Source organism: Ruditapes philippinarum, unplaced genomic scaffold (assembly GCF_026571515.1).
Source record: "Ruditapes philippinarum isolate M1 unplaced genomic scaffold, ASM2657151v2 ctg3310_1_1_1_1, whole genome shotgun sequence".
NCBI classification, from domain to species: Eukaryota; Metazoa; Mollusca; class Bivalvia; order Venerida; family Veneridae; genus Ruditapes; species Ruditapes philippinarum.
Window position 1 is genome coordinate 1,246 of NW_026861445.1, and position 23,397 is coordinate 24,642.

The 23,397-nt window shown below is 31.8% G+C and overlaps 1 protein-coding gene across 1 annotated transcript; it reads right to left on the reverse strand.

Annotated features, from left to right (window-relative positions):
* Positions 1 to 307: 307 nt before the first annotated feature.
* Positions 308 to 12,376, reverse strand: LOC132715637 (galectin-5-like; the record flags this gene model as incomplete). The annotated part of the gene is given in 4 exon segments (XM_060698674.1): positions 308 to 527; positions 1,337 to 1,422; positions 2,374 to 2,427; positions 12,127 to 12,376. Coding segments are annotated over 4 exon segments (381 nt in total), but the record flags the coding sequence as incomplete, so codon positions are not given.
* Positions 12,377 to 23,397: the final 11,021 nt, after the last annotated feature.

The following is a 23,397-nucleotide window of genomic DNA, read 5'->3' on the forward strand; positions in this document are numbered from 1 at the left end:
ATAAGCTACTCTCTGGATGTTACGAGTTCATTCATACATTGTAGTTGACATGAATAAAGTAAGGTTTATAGTTTACATTTGAATAGATATTGTTTTTAAATTTACTTTCTGTTATAGGTTACGGATCATTTGTAACATATTTTCGCGATCTTTAAAAATCGTTCCAAATTTTACACAACATGTAACATAGCTGTATGAAGTTTATTGAAGCAACCATTTCCTTACACTATGTATGAATGACACTAGTAACACTAATATAATTATGTATTATAATGTATTTTTCTTTCGATGTAGAAATATATCTCACCTTAAAGGATGACTTATCCACCAGAATAATCATCTCAAAGAATGCGTTTTGTCGGAAAGGAAATGGACAACTCAGCGACTTTTCTTCTTGACCCCATGATCCATTGATATTTGCATTCCTGACGATTTCGTTGTGGCAGTTACCATAATCAAAACGAACGTCAAAATGGAAGGCATTTGATTTACTCTGGCCACCGACGCTCTTCAGATTGATCGAAAATCTACGTAAAAAGATATAGATATCTCTAAATTAAAGACGAATAGCTGTTTTGAAAAAAGTTAAAGAACCTAATAATATTGTTAGCTTTTTTTTTTCTTTTTTTTTAAAAACTGAATATTCTTTCAGTGATATAAAACCATGATTGGTAAGTATAATGAGCTTAGGGAATACATTGACATACTCTATTTTTCAACAAGCCGTAAAGCATACTTCATATACGAATATAAAAAGTAAAAACAATCTTCAAATAGTAACGCATACTTTGAATCGATAAAATTGTCAAACATTGTCAAGGAATTTAGCTTTTGGAAACAACTAAATCAGTCATGTAAACAAAAGTATGGCTCCTTTTAAACAATAAGTTGAATTTTGAGATAAAATACTTTTTAAACAAGGAAGATGAGGGTATTTGCTGGATTACACAGCAAGAGAAGAACTTTCACCTTGAATAATGCTAGCATTTCTGTTAAAGCATGATCCAACAGTACACGCAAACCATCATGTAAGCTTAGATTACATACTTTATATTTGTTAATTTGACCGGAAGGTATGGACCGTAGTAAAAGCACAAACATTTGAAATACAGACTGTCCTTGGCATGCTAACACTGTATAATCGAATTAGTAATGTATGTTATTCATTTCTCTTATAATACAACATTATATAGTTCGACCTTTTTCCTGATCGTTGAAAATTTAGTTTCCGTTTTGTCATTTGCGGTCATTTAATTTTGTTAGAACGAAATTAATATCATTTTATCTATTGCAACATTTCAGTTCAACAATATGTTATTTTAAGGTTATTCTTTACCTTGAACTACTCGGAGATGGGATTCCACTAATGAAGATCATCTTTCCCGGATATAGACAACCCAAGCGATGTCTAAATGGTAAAGACTGTAATAAAACGTTTTTTTTCCATAAAGTAAAATACAGTTTGAAAAGTTTATCATCATCAAAAATTTCGAAATAATCTAAAATTTATAATTGCAAGATTATTCGTGACATTTATTATATTTATGGTACATATTCGTAATTATTGAATTATTATTATTAATTATTAAACAAAGCAGACATACGGATCTTGCAACAATATATTTATCAAAACCATCCTAGTCAAACGATATGCAAAGTCATTATATTAATAGCATTATATCGTATTCTTTTTATAGAAGCAAAACTAAACACAAATATAGAAGAAACATCATTCGGAACTGCCTCGGCTATTATCTATAATAACCTCGGAAACAATACTTCTACCACGTGGTTTCGGATGTAAACAGAAACAGAGATAATGTAAAACGAATGCATATATTTGACATCAAATGTCTGTTCAGGTACTCTTATGCTTGAAAATATGTCTGACAACAATTTGTAATTTAAATATGCCCACTGATGTTCAATTTTAAACAAATCCGACTAAATGCCAACAGGTTGGTTTTTTGTACTTTCTGTTTCTACAACCATAATAATAAATATATAAATAATGTATTGTTTGCTTTTGTAACTATGAATTCACTTATTTTAGGTGGACTTTTACTACATATATTGAAAATAAACTTGTCAACAACTCCCAGCATTAAATTACTATTTGTTTACATGTTTAGTTTCTTAGCGTAGGTTAGACCGAAATACCGCATCCGTTCTGTGTATTCGAGGTCCTTATCCGAAGACTGACGGAAATGGCCGAGTAGTTGCGATTGAAGAAACGACAAAATATATTTCTAAAATGTCAAATACCATACATACAGAAGTAAAACACACACACGCGCGCGCGCACCAATGCACACACACACACACAAACTTGTAATAAGGGTTTTTTTAATAACCAGGCTGAATAATACTTACTGGGTCATAAAATTTTTGTCCACATAAACCCTGGCAACAGCTTTCCCCAGGATACTGTAAAAAGAAGATATATTATTACCATCAACAAAAGAGATACTAATACTTTTCAAGATTTTATGACCATTTTCATCTATGAAAAATTTTCTGTTCACTTAGACTGAAATGATACTGTGCCAAAACATGTTTTGCTATATTGCAAGGTCGTTTTGTTTAATTTGTCTGTGAAATTCCACATCCTATTTTTAAATTAAAATTAATAACACAGGTAATGTATTGCGATGCTTAGGTTAAAAAAGTTATATATTTGGAGTTTGGGTTTGTTTAGCTTTACCTCTATCCTGCTAAGTTTGTTATATTGATTTACCCTGATTTGAGTTTGGAATAGATTGCTGTTCATTTTAAATGGTTTCTTATATCAGATATTAGACAACATTATTAATTTAACTATTCGAAAGCTATGCTATACTAACATAAAAACAAGCAATTATCATAGTATTGCAAGCAATCCATAAGTCCCCTACCGGTTAGAACCCCATAAACATTCTGAAGGGCCATTGACCATTCACTAATGTTTCAATTTTTCTCTATTTTAAGTAAATTTGTTGGAAAAGTTCTTTAAAAGTTATCACAGGAAACAGTTTTTATGAACAGACAGACAGACGGACTGAGGACACTCTAAAGTTAATATTTGAAACATCCCTGTTATCAAAATATAACATTTTAAAAGCAAAATTCTTAAAGAGGAGATAACTCTTGAATTAACGATGCAATTTCATAAAAAAATTTCAGCTCTTTTTGACTAATCACAAATATTGTTATATTTGCCATGTTTTAAGCCTATTTGTTGCCAAGGCAACTGATATTTTATCAAAATAGGAAGAACAGATAAGACATGCATAATCTCAAGACTGCTATCTACCCATATGTCAAGTTTCATAAAAATATTTCCAGTACTTTTTGAGTTATCACTGGATTCAGTTTATGTGTAACATTTGCCAAATTTTCAGTCTATGTGTTGCCATAGCAACCAGAACTTTCAACATAGGAAGAAAAGAAAAAGACGTGCATAATCTCAAGACTGCCATCTACCCATATGTCAAGTTTCATTAAAAATATTTCCAGTACTTTTTGCGTTATCACTGGATCCAGTTTATGTGTAAAATTTGCCATATTTTCAGCATATTTGTTGCCATAGCAACCAGCATTTTCAACATAGGAAGAAAAGAAAAAGACGTGCATTATCTCAAGACTGCCATCGACTCATATGTCAAGTTTCATAAACATATTTCCAGTACTTTTTGCGTTATCACTGGATCCAGTTTATGTGTAAAATTTGCCATATTTTCAGCCTATTTGTTGCCATAGCAACCAGAATTTTCAACATATGAAGAAAAGAAAAAGACGTGCATAATCTCCATACTGCCATCTATCTATAGACCAAGTTTCATAAAAATATTTTCAGCACTTTTCAAGTTATCGCGGGATCCAGTTTTGTGGACGGACGGACTGACAGACGGACGGACAGACGGACGGAGGGTAAACCTAAAGTCCCCTCCGGTAAACCGGTAGGGGACTAATAAAATGGTAAGTAAAACTATAGTCGGTCACTGTCAATCTGTCAATGTGCACGATATTAGATAACATTATCAATTTAACTATTCGAAAGCTATGCTTTACTAACATAAAAAATAAAATGTTTATAAATAGATCTTCAAAAATCAAAGGACATACAAGCGTTTAGACATTCGGTAAACAGCCGATAAACAAAACATAAGCTAGTCAGACCCCCGCACACACCCCCACCCCCACCCACTGTATCGCTCACTCAAGTGAAAAAAGAGCGCTTAAATATGGAAAGCCATGGCTGTCTTATATTGTTTTTTGTGGGTTTTTTTTCAATTAATTTAACCATTTGGATAATATATAAGTTCCCTTCGACAATATATGATTTGAAAGCACTTTCTTATTAAACCGGAAACCATTATATAAATCCAAAGTACAATATATGAAACCATGCCATCAGTGTATGAAAACCAAAGTATTATATATAAGTTGATGTTCTCAATATATGATACCAGTTCATTAATATATGGTACCAAAGTAGCCATATATGGAACCAGATATCCTTATATGAATCCGAATTATCAATACATTACTCCATTTTTCTATATATAAAATCATGTCAATGTATGAAACCAAAGTATCAATATATAAGTTGATTCACATTATATGTTACCAATTCTTTGATTTACGGTACCAAATTAACCATTTATTGAACCGAAGTGTCTTTATATGAAACCGAATTATCAATATATTAATGCATTTTTACAATATATGAAACCATTCAATCAATGTATGGAAGCAAACTATCAATATTTAAGTTGATTATCACATTATATGATACCAGCCATTCATTATATGGAACTAAATAAGCCATATGATATATGGAACCAGGAATCCTTATATGGAACCGAATTATAAATATATTGATTCATTTTTAAAACATATGAAACCACTTTATCGATGTACTGAACCAAAGTAGCAATATGTAAGTTGATTTTCTCAATATATGATACCAATTCTTCAATATGGGTACTTAAGTAGCAATGTATGGAACTATATGTCCTTATATGAAACCGAATTATCAAAATATTTATTCATTTATTATATATATATGAAACCATTTTAAAAATGTATGGAACCGAAATAGCAATATATAAGTTGATTATCACATTACTAGTATATGATACCAGTTATTCAATTTATGGCACCAAAGTAGCCATGTATGGAACCAGATGCCCTTATATGAAACCAAATTATCAATTTATTAATTCATTTTACAATATATGAAACCAAATTATCAATGTATGGAACCGAAGTAGCTATATATAAGTTGGTTATCACATTAAATGATTCCAATTCATATATTGAAGAATTGGTATCATATAATGTGATAACCAACTTATACAATGCTTCTTGTGTTCCATACATTGATTAAATGGTTTCATATATTGTAAATTCTAACACTCACGTGATTTTGTCACTATAGACAAAGAAGGAAAAAAACTGGTGTTAAACTGCCAATAAACACCGGTTAGGGACTACTTGTATATGCGCTGTTATGTTTTCACCCTCGATTGTATAGTTTAAGCAACAATTAAAAGCATTTTTATTTATATTTTCAGTTCGTATAATGTTTTCTTTTCATAAAATACCGAAATAATATCTCACATACACTAACGCCACATATTAGATCCATATCAGTAAATAAATATTTTTACAAAACGGCGCCAATCCGTAAGCAGCGTAATGACGTCATCGTAAGTAAACAACTCATTCATAAACAAGCTGACGTTATTTCATACAGACAAGAACGATAAATGGGGCACTGATGTAAACACAATACGACGTAAGTAATTATTGTTGAAAACTTGATAAAATAACGTTTTTTTTCTTATTATTTCTTTTGTTTAATAATTTCTATATCTTCGCAACAGTAGGGTGCGAAAATCGAACAGCGTTATACGAAAATCGGCACCGGAAGTTATTTCCGCTTGAAAAATAACATTAGTGATTTTCCTTATTTCATCGTGTTAGAATCGAAATAACATCGGCCTGAGAGGTGTATATCGGCTATTTAACACCGGGTTTGGAGTTTTGATACGTAGGAATTGACCACGTAGGCCGATATACACCTCTCAGGCCGATGTTATTTCTTAAATGAATTAATAAATTGATAATTTGGTTTCATATGAGGATATCTGGTTCCATATATGGCTACTTTGGTGCCATATATATATTGAAGAATTAGTATCATATAAAGTGATAAGGCTAAAGCAACTTATATATTGCTACTTCGGTCCCATACATTGATATATTGGTTTCATATATTGTAAAATGAATATATATATATTGATAATTCGGTTTCGTATAAGAATGTCTCGTTCCAAACATGGCTACTTTGGTACCATGTATTGAAGAACTGGTATCATATATTGAGAAAATCAACTTATATATTGCTACCTTGGTTTCATACACTGACGGTATGGTTTCATATATTGTAACTGTGGATTAATATAATGGCTTACGATTTAATAAGGTGTTTTCAATTCATATATTGTCGAAGGGGGCTTATATATTATCCAAAATGGCTAAATTAATTGAAAAAGAACGATATAAGACAGCCATGGCTTTCCATACCTGAATGCCATTTCATTTAGTCTGTATATGTAGATCTATATTAGTAATAGCGATTAGATACAAATTATAAATAACAATAATCATTCGACTATTGACATAGATTTATTATTTAATATTAATGGCCAAATGATGTCTATTAGAGACATGTTAAAAGAAGAAAATGAGCAATTAACAATTTGAAATAAAGTAAAAGTATATTTAACGCTGATACTAAGAGAGGCTCAAAAATACACCCTTACATACTGGTATTACTATGATGGAAAGAAAATATATCGCCCATTTTTTTTATTTATCTCGTATGACAATACAGAATTTACTCTAAGAACTTTAAGCATGCACGTTCATGACTATGCCGTCTCTCTAAGAAATTATTTTAATCTATTCTTTTTATATTGATAGTTTAAAGGGACTCCACTGAGATTTTTTGACATGATGGGACTGAAAATATTGTTTCCAGATAAATATACCATTTGATGTAGGCTTAAACCAAACATCTTTGTGCAAAATTTCAGATCATTCGCGCACTTCGTTTTTCCAGAATAATTATTCGAATTGTAAAAAAATGACCCAAAATGAAAAGCGTTTAAACACTTTTCACTCAAATCGGGCTAAGAAAAGCATAAAAATACAATTTTCAATTCATTTCAAAATATATTTCTTATCTATCTTTGCATATATTTCTTTTTAAAGTGCCCTAGCTCATTTATGTAAGAAATTCAAACGTTATGTTTTTAGGCTTTTACGAGAAGTTAAAACGTTTAAAAACTGAACACGTTGTCATGTCTGCCACATATTAGTTATTTGATTTGTTCGTAATGAGGAAAATATCGAACGAAGATCATTGATGCTGTGACAGAAGCTGAGAAAATGACGATCGCATTATTTATGCAAAACAGCAAGAAGAAATAAAGTTTTTATCTAGCATTCATGTCACGAACTAGGATATCCATAGAGACAGCCGCGTATCGTTCCTTCCTTTATTCGTTCCTTTTCTCATTTCTTTACTTACAAGGTGTAATTGTAGAGAAATATTTACAAAACAGACTTTCTTATTTTTGGAAAAACAGGCATCAATTTTGAGTGCGTTATAGAATAATGCTCGATTCGAGTTAAAATGCGCAATACTAGTAAAACATGTATTAAATATAGCTAATTAATAACGATATAAACATTTCAAGAACGACAAACTGTGTATAATAGAACATTTACCTCCGTATACGAAGAGCATTACATATTGTAAATACGAGTCATTCATGAACTTTACATACAGTAGATGTAGCAAAAACTTTACGCAGAAAGAGCATTTAATATGCAACTTTAAATAATTCAAACGAAATCCAATATCGCCATATGATTGGATGGCTGTACAGTTAAAATATCGAGTTCCTGTACCAATAAATATTAACAAAAAAGACATAAAGTATATTATATTTGTACATATAATTTCTGAATGCATGATTGTATTAATTATTATACTCAAAGAAGTGCCCTCGTACGAGTATTACATGTAATTATATCATAAACATGTGTTTCATATCACATGAAGAAGCAAGAAAGCTTGACTATTACATCTATATTTATAATAGCTTTGTCATCATTGGATGTTGCTAATTCCAGTAGGTTTATGTATTGACTCCGAGTATCTAAAATTAATTGAACAAAAATGAAATTATTTTTGTTTCGAACAATACGTAGTTTATGGTATCTGTTATATCTATAGCAAATATTTATGATTTTACGTTAATTCGATTCACCTTTATAATTTTGAACGATTTTCATGTGCGTGTACTGTATATAATGGAGTATATGTGTAAAAGTAAAATTCTTAAAATGACAGAAGAAAGCATACATATTCTCGCCCCACCCACCCTTTTTATGTTCTTTTTTTATTTTTACAGTCTTTTCTTAGTTCCAGATATTTTCAGTTGATTTCATCATGACTCCGCGGAAATTCGAGACAGCCCGCATTCCAGCAGATGTTTTTTGCAAAAGACTAGAGAAATGATAGTTCTTGAAATGTATTAATTAAAAATACTGAATTTATTGAACTAGTTAAATAAAATTATTTTATGAGAGACTGTGGCGAGTCGCAAAAGCGGCAAGAGTATGTGATAAACAGTGTTATACATAACTAGTTTTATAAGATAGCAGAAATAGTGATCAACTTTGAATTAAATAATTAAAGCTACATGATATGGGTTAACAATATAGTGTTAAACTAGGGCTATTTATTTCATTGGGATCAGTTGAAAATTTCACAGTTTATATTCAAGCAAATGTCAAATTATAGCAATTAAATACATCAATAGTAGTACGAAAGTAACTCTACCCTTTTAAAAATATTTTATGCAATTTACTAATACATTTCTATTCAATGGGACGAATCCGATATCTGTTTTTCAATACGCTGTGCACCTAATGCAAAACAAATAACTCCTAAAAATTCATGGCCGAAAAGGATATTTGATACTTTACAAAACACACTTTTCAGATAGAAATGTGTTCTTCTGACAATCACACCATCTAGTAGTCATAGTTCAATGTAATAATACACAAGGTTAGCTTTTAAAAAAGCCAGTAGCGACTCGCTTCGTAATTTTTTTCCAGGTGTAAAAATGACAGTTCTGTTAGCTGAAGAGACTTCAGCGAACATCAAAATAAAAGTGACATATAAAGTTATGGAAGCCAGTTCTCTCAGTTTAACAAAGAGGAATATGAGTATATATGAAGATGCATGTAAACAGATATAATGAAGTCCCTATGTCTATGCACATTTACTATATGGCCTGTTGACCTTGACCAAAAAAATGTTAGATAGGTAGAATTCATAAAGATGTCTCTTTATACGAAGTTAAGTTGTAACACAGGAACTTGAAATTCTATCAATATTAATGATAATATCCAAAATATACCCCCTATACAGTATAAATGTTTATTTATAGTATATAGGGGGTATATTTGAATATTATCATTAATATCGGTTATTTGATAGAATTTCAAGTTCCTGTGGTTGTAATATGTTATTTAGTATTGGAATGAGTGACAGACACAAGTCCAATACAGGAATATATTACTGAAGAACTCTCTTGGGTGTGGGCGAATTTAGATTCATTTGATTTGTACAAGTTCTCAAGGCATTGGTACATATTCAATATTAAAGCTGGAGACATTGAAGTTTATATCAATAATAAGACTTAAACATATTTTCCCTAAGCATTTTAATAAAAATTATGTCCACTTAATTAATCTTGGTATGTGAAACATTTTAAACAAATGGATATGATGTAGATACATGAACAAAATTTTAAAGTGGTCAACAAGGCAATACCACATGCCAAATATTTAAGGTTTAGTATAAAGGTGTGCGTATGTGTTTCAATATAAGACGTGTCCTTGACCTACGTGTAGAACAATATGAACAACTATGAAAGAGGACTCCTGTAGTGTGGTTAATGTGCAGTCTTTGGTTTCATAGATATCATTTTAAGAGAAACTAAATTACACATTAGGGACAACAGATGAATAGGGATCCCAATTCCTGTTTATGCTCACCAGAGCACAACTTGCTCATAATGAGCATAAAAGGAGGGCTTGGTATAATGATCATATCCTGTACAAAGATTTAACGACAATAATCAACAAAAATATAGTTTATTCCTTTTCCCTATATATCTAATACTATCCCGGATCCCGGGATTTTCCCCCCACCCTAAATACCGGAAAGGATAAAATGACCGGGAAAAAAAAGAATAAAATGCACAGAACCAGATGTACACTAATGGTAATTAACCAAACGAAAACTTACTACAGAGAAAACAGGTGAAATCGCTAAATCAAAAGTCAGTATAAATATGATTTATTGAAAAGAATTCATGAAAATAAACATTTTAATCATCATTATATCTTTGCGCTCAAAGCAATACTTGCTGCTGTTTAAAAATGGCGTGAAAATAGAATTTTTTTTGACGCTATGTTAGATTAAATTTGATTGGCTAAATAATTTTGGATTCCAGCCCTGACAGATAAATTTTGTAGAAAGCTGGAAGCCAAGCTTCGATTAAGTTTTTGGATGGATTCGGAGTTTTAGGTTGTTTCTCAGTAAAATCCTAACGCAATACCGGCTCGCCGTGGCGAGCCGGCAAAATAGCACTATCTAGTAGTGATCGTTCAATGTAATATTAAAAAAAGCACTATCAAGTAGTCATCGTTCAATGTAATAATACAAAATAGCACTATGTAGTAGTCATCGGTCAATGTAATAATACAAAATAGCACTATCTAGTAGTCATCGTTATCTAGTAGTCATCGTTCAATGTTACAGTACAAAATAGCACTATCTAGTAGTCATCGTTCAATGTTATAATACAAAATATCACTATCTAGTAGTCATCGTTCATTGTTACAAAACAAAATAGCACTATCTTGTTTTCATAGTTTAATGTAACAATACAAAATAGCACTATCTAGTAGTCATCGTTCAATGTAATAATACAAAATAGCACTATCTAGTAGTCATCGTTCATTGTTACAAAACAAAATAGCACTATCTTGTTTTCATAGTTCAATGTAACAATACAAAATAGCACTATCTAGTAGTCATCGTTCAATGTAACAATACAAAATAGCACTATCTAGTATTCATAGGTCGATGTAGCAAAACAAAATAGCACTATCTTGTATTCATAGTTCAATGTAACAATACAAAATAGCACTATCTAGTATTCATAGGTCGATGTAACAAAACAAAATAGCACTATCTTGTATTCATAGTTCAATGTAACAATACAAAATAGCACTATCTAGTATTCATAGTTCGATGTAACAATACAAAATAGCACTATCTTGTATTCATAGTTCAATGTAACAATACAAAATAGCACTATCTTGTATTCATAGTTTAATGTAACAATACAAAATAGCACTATCTTGTATTCATAGTTCGATGTAACAATACAAAATAGCACTATCTTGTATTCATAGTTCAATGTAACAATACAAAATAGCACTATCTAGTAGTCATCGTTCAATGTAACAATACAAAATAGCACTATCTAGTAGTCATCGTTCAATGTAACAATACAAAATAGCACTATCTTGTATTCATAGTTTAATGTAACAATACAAAATAGCACTATCTTGTATTCATAGTTCGATGTAACAATACAAAATAGCACTAGATCTATCTAGTAGTCAGCGTGCAATATAACAAAATGAGTTTGTTACAATTAAAAGTTTCGTAAAATGTTAGTTTTACAATGATATTATATACATCTAAATAAATGCTAAATTAGATAGCACTTTTAAAAAATGTAACGAACGATTGCTTATATCTATCTTCTAACTTAATTAAAAACAAAAGCACATCTGTTGTTCATAATCTTGACAACATCTCCATTTCCGTAGATAGAAAGGTAGAAAAATTGATTTTGAAAATTACTCATTTCAACACATACATTCTTGCGAGTCGATAAAATTTTAGTAAAATCTTTTAGTAAAATTAAGCTTACTAGTATATAGATAACAGTATATAATAAGTATAAAAAAATTGCTTACCGGCACATGAACAGCGGTCATTGTCGTTGCTGGTAAAAGTGAATTCCTACTGTAAACAAGCTAAGCTGGCAGCTATCAGTGTGATTTTGTTTTAAAATCGTTTTAACAAGTAGACGTTTGTTACGTCATCGTAACATGACAAAAGGCTTTATGTCGGCATTTAAAAAACCCCTAACAAAAACTTGTTCATTTCAGACACAATTAGATTCTATATTTTTACTTGAAGTTAAAATTAATGCTTTACATTCACGCGTCGGGTTAAACCAAATATAGGTAATCAGATATAGAAAGAGGGTATCATGTTATTGACGCGTCATACAATTAACCAAAAATAAGTTATGATAATTTGTGTAGACGCCGCTTGCAAGCATGCATTTGGTTATTTGTGAAATTTTAGACTTGATTTTGTGTATTTTTTCGTTTTAACAAAATCACACTGTTCTCAAATTTTCTAACAAAAATAGCTTTTCTGATGCACAACATGTCACAGAGCTTTAAGGGATTAGAATAAACGTCTAACTGAAATTATAGTGCCATGTTTGAATATCATATTCTTTTTTATCATCTTATTTTATCTACATAATAAATAACTTCTATAGTCGATCGTTCTAAAACTTAACCGTTGAAAGAGGTTACGACTGAGGCAGTGACACATACTTCATTTGCTCCGCCTCTGTTGAAGTTCGGCTCCGCCTTAAATTGTCGCGAAAATTTAAAATAATGCTCCGTATGCTAGCATTTTGTCTTCGTTGACGGGGCAGAAGGGAACCAGGACAACTTTGATCAATATCACTTGTCGAATATATCATTAAATTACATGTCACAAAACCTAATCCACGCCCACTATCAGAGAGGCGGTTCTTCCGCAACCGTAAACTTGTTACACTACGGCCAGTTAGGGGAGATCACTGCAGAACAGTTCGTCCTCAAAATCATTCGAACATTATGCAATTCGTACCAATATTTAAATGTATATATTCTCGGGACATATTGTCTTGAATTCATTATATCAAGTATACCAATCATTTCAATTTTACTTGTTATCCAATTTATTTTGCTTCGACCAGACGTTTCAATCCTTGTCGCGACAGACAAACATTTTATAATTTCAGACATGACATTACTTTGTGAATTTATGCATTAGGTTCTTCTTTTTCAAAAAAATATGCAACTTTATTATTAAACAACAAACACATACCAAGAACATGTAGAAAAATTGATTTGTGCTTGGATATTCAACTGTACTTTAATGAATAATCTAACACGACCCGAATTTTTCCCTATTGAACATAAAAGAACCGAAAGTGTGTGTTATTTAAGAAATAATATATCCAAAACAGTGATTTTTTTTATCGCTCAATAACATCATTGTGAGAGGAATTATATCACGAGGGTGTAGCCCGAGTGATATAATGATGAGCATCCGAACGACAAACAGTGATGCATGATGTTATCAAGCGAAAAAATCACTATTTCGATTCTAACACGACATCAATAAATAAATGTTGCTGTATCTGATATTTACCTATATTGCGCCTGATTTGTTCCCGTACTTATTTTCAGCGCGTCACATTTTTTAGTGGTTACGTCACGTGTATAATGATTACGTCACATGTCTAAATATAGAACGTCAAACTGTGATTTTATGTATATGTTAGTGTTCATCCGTGCTGTTCTACAGAAATAAGAAACTTCGACGGGAGCGATAGCGACAGGAGAATGTTTCTAATTTCTGTAGAACAGCACGGATCATCCATTAATACTAACATATTTAGTGTCAAACTTTATTTGGCCTCATTATCATTCACTTTAGAATCTATTACGTCACTATGCGGTTCTGAAAATAGAAGTCGACTATGGACATAGGTGTTCGGCGCGTTGATTGGTCACTACCACCCCCTCCCCTACACCCACTCTACAACCCTCCTTACCTCTCAAAACCATGTAAAATGCAGTATTTTTCATTTGAAACATGTTTTTGCAAAATTTTACTATGAATTTCAATAGAATAAGAATAAGTTTGCAACCAAAAATGTTTGAAGTATAAGTCTGCAACCAAAATGTGCTTGAACAAGATATTTTTGTGTATTGAACGTTATCTTCAGACTTGCGAACTAAACCATTTGTACAGCATTGACAGAAACATATTTTGTTATTGTTAAATGCAGTTCAAAACTTACAAATTCGAATAAATTAGGAGAAAAACCGACCAGAACAGTCACATGTCAAATTTCAAAATATCTACATGATCAGTTTATATCTTCAATAACTTCGTCAAAACAGAATCTAGGATGCTGAAACCTTAAACCGAGTGTGGCATATATATTTCATTATGGAATAGACATACTAATGAACTTCAAAATAACAAAGAAACCCACTTGCCTGGCAAAAACTCGTTCGCCCGTTTCAAATAATCACGCCGTTTTCGACATTTTGTCAAGTTTGCAACCGATTCGCTCGCTTGAACCAAGTGTGCAACCACTTCACGTCCTGCCTCTTGTAAACAGTCCTCCTTCATAGACGTTCAAAACATGTCAGCTTTAATTTCTGTATTCCCTTGGTTCAGAATTTTGGTCAAGGCCAAACCTATAGATCTTACTTGCTCATGTACTAAATACAAATATTTCAAAGACCAGTCTGACCCGAACAACGAAACTTCTTTTATATAATACATTACAAAAACAGAAATAATACACAATGCTAAAAACCACTTATCGTAATTTTGTCAAAATATTCATATTGCGCTGTAGAAGATGAACGAGGAATCGAGCGTAGATCTACTTTTAGCGCGCTGGTGAGGGATGTTATCACATTTTCATTATCCCTTATGCAGAGATTCAATCAAACCGAGTCAGTAATTTTCATGTAATTTTGCTGATTTTAATGCTTCCAATGGATCACTTTTTCCAGATATTTCAATAGCAGTAAAAGTGTTTGTGTGATTCTATTTAAAGAAGCATCAGCAGATGTTATTAAAAGAGTTTTTAGTGTAGACCATCGAATATATTTCACTATAAGTATGAGACTTCTCGTATGCCATATGACGTACATCAGGGTCTTTCAAATATTTGAGCCTGTGTTTCGTGTCCGCTCCATACCTCTCGTATTCTTTGAAGGATTTTCATGAAACTTGGCTCAAATATTCAGCTCACTGTAACACTCTTCTTTTAATATAGTATCATTTAAGTTCAGTACTATTAAGATTCACAAATCTAGTTACTTCTTGTAATTGACATACTTTACGCTCACTACTATAGTTCACTGATAGGGATTGGTGCAAATTATCATTCTGTTTGACAATATAGTTTTCATTTGAATGTATGCTATGAAGCAACGCTATATGTCGCAACTAACGCTAAATGTCGCAACGCTGACGCTATATGTCGCAATCAACGCTATATGTCGCAATCGCCTACCGCTAAATGTCGCAACGTTGCCGCTATATGTCGCACAAAAATCGATTGCCGCTAAATGTCGCAACCCCTTGACGCTAAATGTCGCACTTGGTAGGAAAGTAACAGATGGAACTGAAACAAAAAGTAAGTGTTAAAACATTTAAAGTTTATACCATTTACACATGAAAACATATCCTAGTAAGCAAACAAAAGTTGTATTTCGCGGTCTATGGCAAAAACCTTGTATGGCCATAGAAACGGTTTTTGATAAAAGGGATGGATTTGGTTCTCAACCACGGACCAGGTGTGAGATCAAACTTTCTCTTTGAGGATGTCTTTCTCACAAAATGCATCAACAAAAACATTTGGATATACATGTATATTTGTTATATTATTTGACATAACTGAGCAAACCGCTTGTTAATGCTAAGGGGGAACTATATCTTAATATATATTTTATATTATACCTGTTCATAATCTGACTAGATAGGCTTTACTACATGTAAGTATTAAATAATACCCAATTGATCTGTTGATCGATATTCGTAACTATGCGGTGTATTGATTTAGGTTTATGACAGAATTGTTATACTTTCATAACTTTTTATATTTATCTCAATATTTCTTTGGGAACATTAATGAATCAATATACTATGGAATTGCCAAATGTTGACTGCCTACTGCTTACTGTCAACTGCTTACTGTCAACTGCTTACGGCTTACTACTTATTATTCACTGCTTATAGCATTAAAATAAAAATGGACGACCTATTACAACTATATTGGTCAAAAAATTATTCAGTTGCCGAAATAGTTGCCGTTCTGGAGGTCAAACACAATATAGTGCAGTGGTATATAGGCCACTTCCAACAGCCTTGCTGTTGGGTAAACCCTTTAGCGATGTGGTTGAGGTGTCCGCCTACGGACAAAGAGGTCTGTTGTTCCAAACCCGGTTGGACCCTTGGTATTTTTCTGCCTCCTAATTTACTTTATGGTGTCAGAAGTGTTTGACGGACTCATGCGGTAAGCAAGGAGTGTCATTCAGGAGAGTTGGCTAGCTCTGAAAAGTGAAGAGGGGAGGAGTGTAGTGGTTGTAGGTATATAGGCCACTTCCATCAGCCTTGCTGTTAGATTAACCCTTTAACGACGTGGTTGAGGTGTCCGTCTACGGACCAAGAGGTCTGTGGTTCAAAACCCGGTTGGACCCTTGGTATTTTTCTGCCTCCTAATTTACTTTAATAGTTTACAGGTACATATATATTCTTAAAACAACATTTAAAGGAATTCACTGATAAATTAATAAATGCATGGACTATAACATGGAATTCCATAAACGACAGCCTACTGTTAACTGCTTACTGTCTACTTCTGACTAACTACTGCCTACTGTTAACTGCCTACTGCTTACTGTCAACTGCCTACTGTCAATTGCATACTGTCAACTGCTTACTGCTTATTGTTCACTGCTTATAGCATTAAATGTACCAAAACCTAAATAATTATGCGTGTCTGTGCAATAAATCGTTGATAACTCGGTCGGAATCCTTTGGCTGATACATTGCAAATAAATACGCGCAACGCACGGTAGGCAGTAAGCAATAGTGTAAGCAGCGCGCAGTAAGCAGTCAACAGTTGGCTGTCGTTTATGGAATTCCATAATATACTGTAATCAAACATTTCCAATCGATCTTCGTAATGCACAATCACTATACATGAAAACTTGGACGTAGCTTTGTTTTATCCAAAAATCTTTAAAAGGCCCCTTTGAATATAAATACATGTATATATTTAACTCATTTGAATATGCTCGGTTGTGTACTAAATTTTTATTATGTCGTGAAATTGATCTCGCTCAATCGTGAAAAATTGCCGCCGCATTTGTCGGAACAGGCGCGCAGGTTTTAGAGGCATATCTAGGCATACAAGTAACTCGATTTTGTATATGAAAGAAAATTATAAAATAACATTATTTTACTTTAATGTGTTAGAACCGTTCTACGGTAGTCTACAATGGAATCCCTGTTTAAGGGATAAATTATTATCGAAAGTTGTTGAAATATTAATACTTTACTTTGTTTGGCTTGATAATATATAAACTCAGGTTCAACCTCTTTATGTGGCAAAAAGGCACTGTTGCGCCGCATAAAAACAATTTTCGCTTTATGCATTGCGCCTAGCCGCATAAACGTGTTCACCACTATTATGCGAGGAAAATCACCGCATCAATGACTTTGAACCCGTTTATGCGGCAGGGCTTCTATGCGGCGTCACAGTGCCTTTATACCAAGTCTTATACAAGTAAAATGGTTTCCTGCGGTGAACATTTTAATGATATAAAGATATTTCATTTAACTATTTTCAACATTTCGTCGCCCTAATTCCAGAGTGTCGTAACTCCAATTTTGAAAAAAATGAGTATTTGGTATCAAAATGTTCGTAATTTTTTGCTCTATCTAATGGTAAGAACAACATCACTCTGGTTCTTGTCTGTAACAATATATTGAATGGGTCAGAGTGCTGTAAGTCCAAAAATTGTGATGAAAATACAGTCCATAATATCGTAACTTCTGAACCAATAGTTTGTTAAGATTCTAGTCACGTGATGCTGTTTTGACAAAATGGCAGATTTTTCAAGGTATCAGGAATGACATTTTACGTTTTATATTTCTTGATAACATATAAGTGTTTTGCTTTAGATGTTATCTAATTATCTATAAATTAATATTTTATTGATATGTTTCAAACCTTAAAAAGAAATAATAACTATTCTTAACCCTTGAGCTAAATTCAAAGCACCATGCTGGGTTATGAAATTCGGATAGGGTGGAAATCGGATAAATTGATACAAAGTTTCAATATTCACAAGTATCAGCTGTTCATAACTTGATATGTGATTGATTATATGATTGATTGATCAATGTTACCTTGTACATATTCAGATTAAATACATGTATGTACAATCAGGTTTTGCAGTTATACTTTTAACTTACAAACAAAACTCATCAAATTGGAAAAATACTACTGCCATTGTTACATTTTGTCTTTAACTATATTAGACAAATTACCGTACTAATGCTAAGTGATTCGAATAAAATTTACACATATAACTTTACCACTCATAACTAATGTTAAATTAGGTGGTGTTTACTTCATGTTTATTTCATAATTCATAATTTCATAATTTTCATAATTTCAAAATTCTGCACTTTCATATAACGATCACAAAAATATCAAAAGTTTTACTGTCCAAGGCATTATGCAATCCAGAGTGGTTAACAATACCAACTGTCATATAGAAAGAAAGACAAAACACTTTTAAAATGGCAGAAGTGTTCAGTCCTACATCACTCGTTTGTGTTCTTAAAACAGTACGTCCAAATGTCAAAGACTTCAAATGGTTAAAGTTGACAATATCACTATAACAAAAGTATAAAAGCTGAGAGTTGGCCCAGATGCACCATTTAGCGTTGAATAAGAGACGATATTTGCACAACAAATACTTATTAAACAGAATGCCCACCTGTTGACCTACTCAGCTGTTTTGCATAAATCAACGGGGTGTCAGTTTATACCTTTTTGTCAACATAATCATTTTCAACCTTATGCTAAAATTTATTATGTAATTGGAACATGCAAAGCAAAATTAAGTTTCTAAGTTAAAAATAATTCTTGTATATCTACTTTTAACTCATAAGGTAATACTACCAGTAATTAATTATCAAGTGATTTGAACCGAAAATTATCCATTACAAAAACTATTTTTTAAAAAGAAAAAAAGTATGCATGGTTAAAAAAAATTCATTCGATTGACACGTAGAAAAAATGATTTTGTGAAGAAATGTTACAAAGGCTTAAGACCATATAAAAACATTAAGGAACCTTTAAATTGTCATAGTTGTTTCATCAAACGTTTGTTGAAGTAAAATAGAATTAATATTTGACTGAAACTCTTAGAAATTGAGCATTGCTTTTATACGAATGAGTTATTGTTGTACACAGTTCAGTTAAAAACATTAAAAGCAAACGTATCCAGACTATTCGTTAAAGCATTCAATTTCTAGTTACGTCTAAATTTAATATAATTTCAGTATAAAACAGTAAAATAGTCATTATTTCACACTGTTGTAACTCCTAAATGTAATGATATTTTAGGGTCACATTGCTGTAACTTATTACAGCATTCTGGTTCTTGTATTTTTGTCAATAAAATATATTTTTCAGTGATTTTTCATTTTTTTTATTTTGATTTTTTAAAAAACTATCTACAGGAACTTCTTCGTAATTAAAAGTGTAAAAGTTAAAATAATTCTGCACACTATGATATATTGTATATTAAAATTGGTTGAGTAAGTGTGAAGATATAGCCTGTTAAAACTTTGAAGTCGATTTTCTCAAAATGGTAAAAATACGACTTACATCATTATGGAATTAGGGCGACGATTTTTTAATTTTTTTAATTTTTTTTTTTGGGGGGGGGGGGGGGGGGAATAAATAAACGTTTGTATCAAGAATATAGTTGACAATTGAATACACGATCAATATAGAAGAAGCTAGGTCTTTGGAAACTGATGACCGTTGAAAACCGGAGAAGGTCGAACATAAAACAATTATTTCTTTTTCAGAAAATGATTAAATAGGCCTACCATTTTATGAATAATTCCGAGCAAAAAAAATTAATAAAGTAAACACACAAGTTTACGCAGAAAATATCTCTATTTATTATGGCAGATGCTACAACGAATATTTTAACTTTGTAGATTTTCAGTATTTATAAACAATTTAATGTTTGTAAAATTTGAGATAGATATTAAAGAAACATTGATAATTTTCAAACACATCATTCATGTTTTTCCACCTTTAACGGTAAAATAATTATAGAAAAATAGGAAAATCACGTAATAGTTTTTTGTTCTTAATTAGGGGTAATTCGGACTAATTCCCTACAGATAAATCCGTAACATACCGGCAATCGGTATTTAGCTAGGATTTCGAAAAGGTCAATTAACCAATCATGTACGGTTTACAAATCACATGCTCCTCCATGTATCGAAAACAGGTCACGTGCTCCTCCATGCCTCAAAAGTTAAACGCGTACCAATACCCTGCGGTCTCCAGACCGCAGGGAACAATACCCTGCGGTCTCCAGACACACATGATTTACTGCGGCACTACACGATTTATTTTGCGAGTTCCCAATAAAAACACAAGTAAATAAAAAATGTCTCGTACATAATTTTAACACTTTGGGGGCACATTTTAAATTTCTCGCATTGTTGCAAAACATTTTTATTTTTCATTTTTGTCAAATGAAAAGAAAGTATTTTCTCATGTCCGTAAACATCCAATGGACTGGACGATTTCAGATTTTCATGTATTGGGGGTAGGTAATCGAGACTAAATATCATGGAACTAGACAATAAAGCTCAGGAAATGATGACGCATAGAATCTTGTTACCTGACCTGTCTGGATCTAAAGGGGCACTGTTTTGTATTGGACAAACACGCAAACTGTGTTACATTCTCATAATACAAAATGTGTATCTGAAACTATCCATCTAATGTTTTTGCCTTAAAACTAGAAACAAGTTCGTTATGAAGAAATGTATATTTTTTATATTTAACGCATTAAAGTTTTTGATCAGACCCGTTACAATCAAATAAACCGTGTGATAAGAAGGAAATATTTTACTATTATAATTATACTATAGTAACGATTCCCCTTTAACCCAGTAAAATGTTAAGATCAGATTGTAATTTATAACTTCGTGGTGTAACATAGTAATACATTTTTTTGTTTTTTTTTTACATGCTGTTAAGCAATTTGGTAAAACTCAACAGCTACCTTTTAAATAACAGTTTTTCATGCCTTTCCATCAAACAATTGTTTCGCAGCCACTTTACGCTTGTATAATTATATAGAAGAAGAAGAAGAATCTTTATTTTGCAAATTAACTCTCAAAAGAGTCATGTACAAGCATTCATAATATATACAATAACATGTATGCATAAGTAAATAACTAATTACATAGCAAGATGACGTGACTGCAAGTATTTCTTTTCTTTCATTATTATAATGGTTACCATTGATTATATTTAATTTACAAGTTATTTACTTTTTGAGAGATTCTACATTCAAATATATAATAATAAGAAATACTTCGTGTATGTATTAGGCTTGCAATCACGGGAGAGACATTGTCAGCATCTATTACAAAGTATACTTTTAATTCTCTTCCATACACTGGTCTTTGTATTACATTTACTAATCTAAGCTATATGGTTTTGATTTATTGCAATAGTAATATGGCACAAAATATTGAAATTATACAAACAAAACAAAACAAATGTTACTTCTAAACTATACTTTGAACACATATAATGCTTCAAACTTGATACAAGTAAGACCAGTGTATGATTTGAAACTTACAAATGTATAGCCTTTATAATCATCGTGTTACTTAACCTATTATACATATAATACACAAAGAATTGCAATGTATCAATAATACATCTATATACAATTACATGACAGCTAATATTCGTAAATTACACATATAGAAGTACAATACAATGTGTCAATTAATTTCTATGTACGTTTGCATTGGACTAGATATTCGGTTCGCATAAAACATATATATAGAACTTTAAATTAAACATTTTTGTACCTTTACACGAGAATTGTTTGTAACTGTTGTCTAATATGGAAGGCATGGTATATAAACATAGCTAAATTTCTAATATCATGTACATTATCGCTTGTAACCAACTGAACAAATTTAAACATGCTAGGAAACCTCCAGTAATATTTCTTTAAAAATCTTGTTCGGAGTTCCTGATAAATAGGACATATAATGACAAAATGGAACTCGTCCTCTAATTGATTACATGCTACACAGACTCTATCATTTAAAGGTACACTGTGGGGTTTTCTCCATCTACCCACCTCTATTTCTAGACGATGAGAAGACATTCTTAAACGTGACATAGCTATTCTATACTTTTTAATATCAACTATATCTAAATATCTACTAAAACTGAAATCATTAAAAGTGTGGTAAAATAGTGCTCTGGAAGAATTACTGATTCGAGCATTTAAATCCTGTTTCCATGTGTCTCTAACTCTCTGGTTAAATACATTAAGAAATATTTTAACATGCGGAACTCCTTGGTTTTGCCATACATTGTTAAAACCTAATCTAGACAATAATGATCTTACGTTCGAAACCCAATTTATTTTCCTACTATTATTTTCACAATCTGCTTTTAATAGTAAATATGCATGTTTCGTATACTTGTTGTCTTCTGACATACACATATTCAACCAATATCTGATTATTGAACATAATCTGCACGGGGGAGGAAGTGTTACACAAAGGATGGAGTTTTTATGATAACTTGTTTGGAGTTCTTATGATAACTGTCACGGAGTTCCTGGAAAACGTTACGGATTTCTGTGGAAAACTTTTCTATATACTTAGAGAACTCGCCTAAAAAATGGTTATTTTTAACTTTAAATGGGGAGTTTGAGGTGCTAAATTAAACTTTGATAATTAAGCTTGCCCTACATATTGTATTATGTTTCAGAACAAATCTTTTAGTCCATATTTCGTCGCCGTTTAAAAAAATCTGGAAGTTTTGAGAAAAATTTCCAAATTACTTGCTAATTCGTACATATTGACCTTTTCATTTGTGATCTTCTTCGTTGCTATACATAATCACCTATTTATAGTGGAGAGTTGCAAACATAAAGCCCGGGCTAATAAATGTATACCCGATTTTTCAAATGTTACGGAGTTCTTGTGATAACTCAAAGTATGTCCTGGAGATCTTATGATAACTTTTGTTACTGCCAGTGTGTTCTTGTGCTAAATTACGG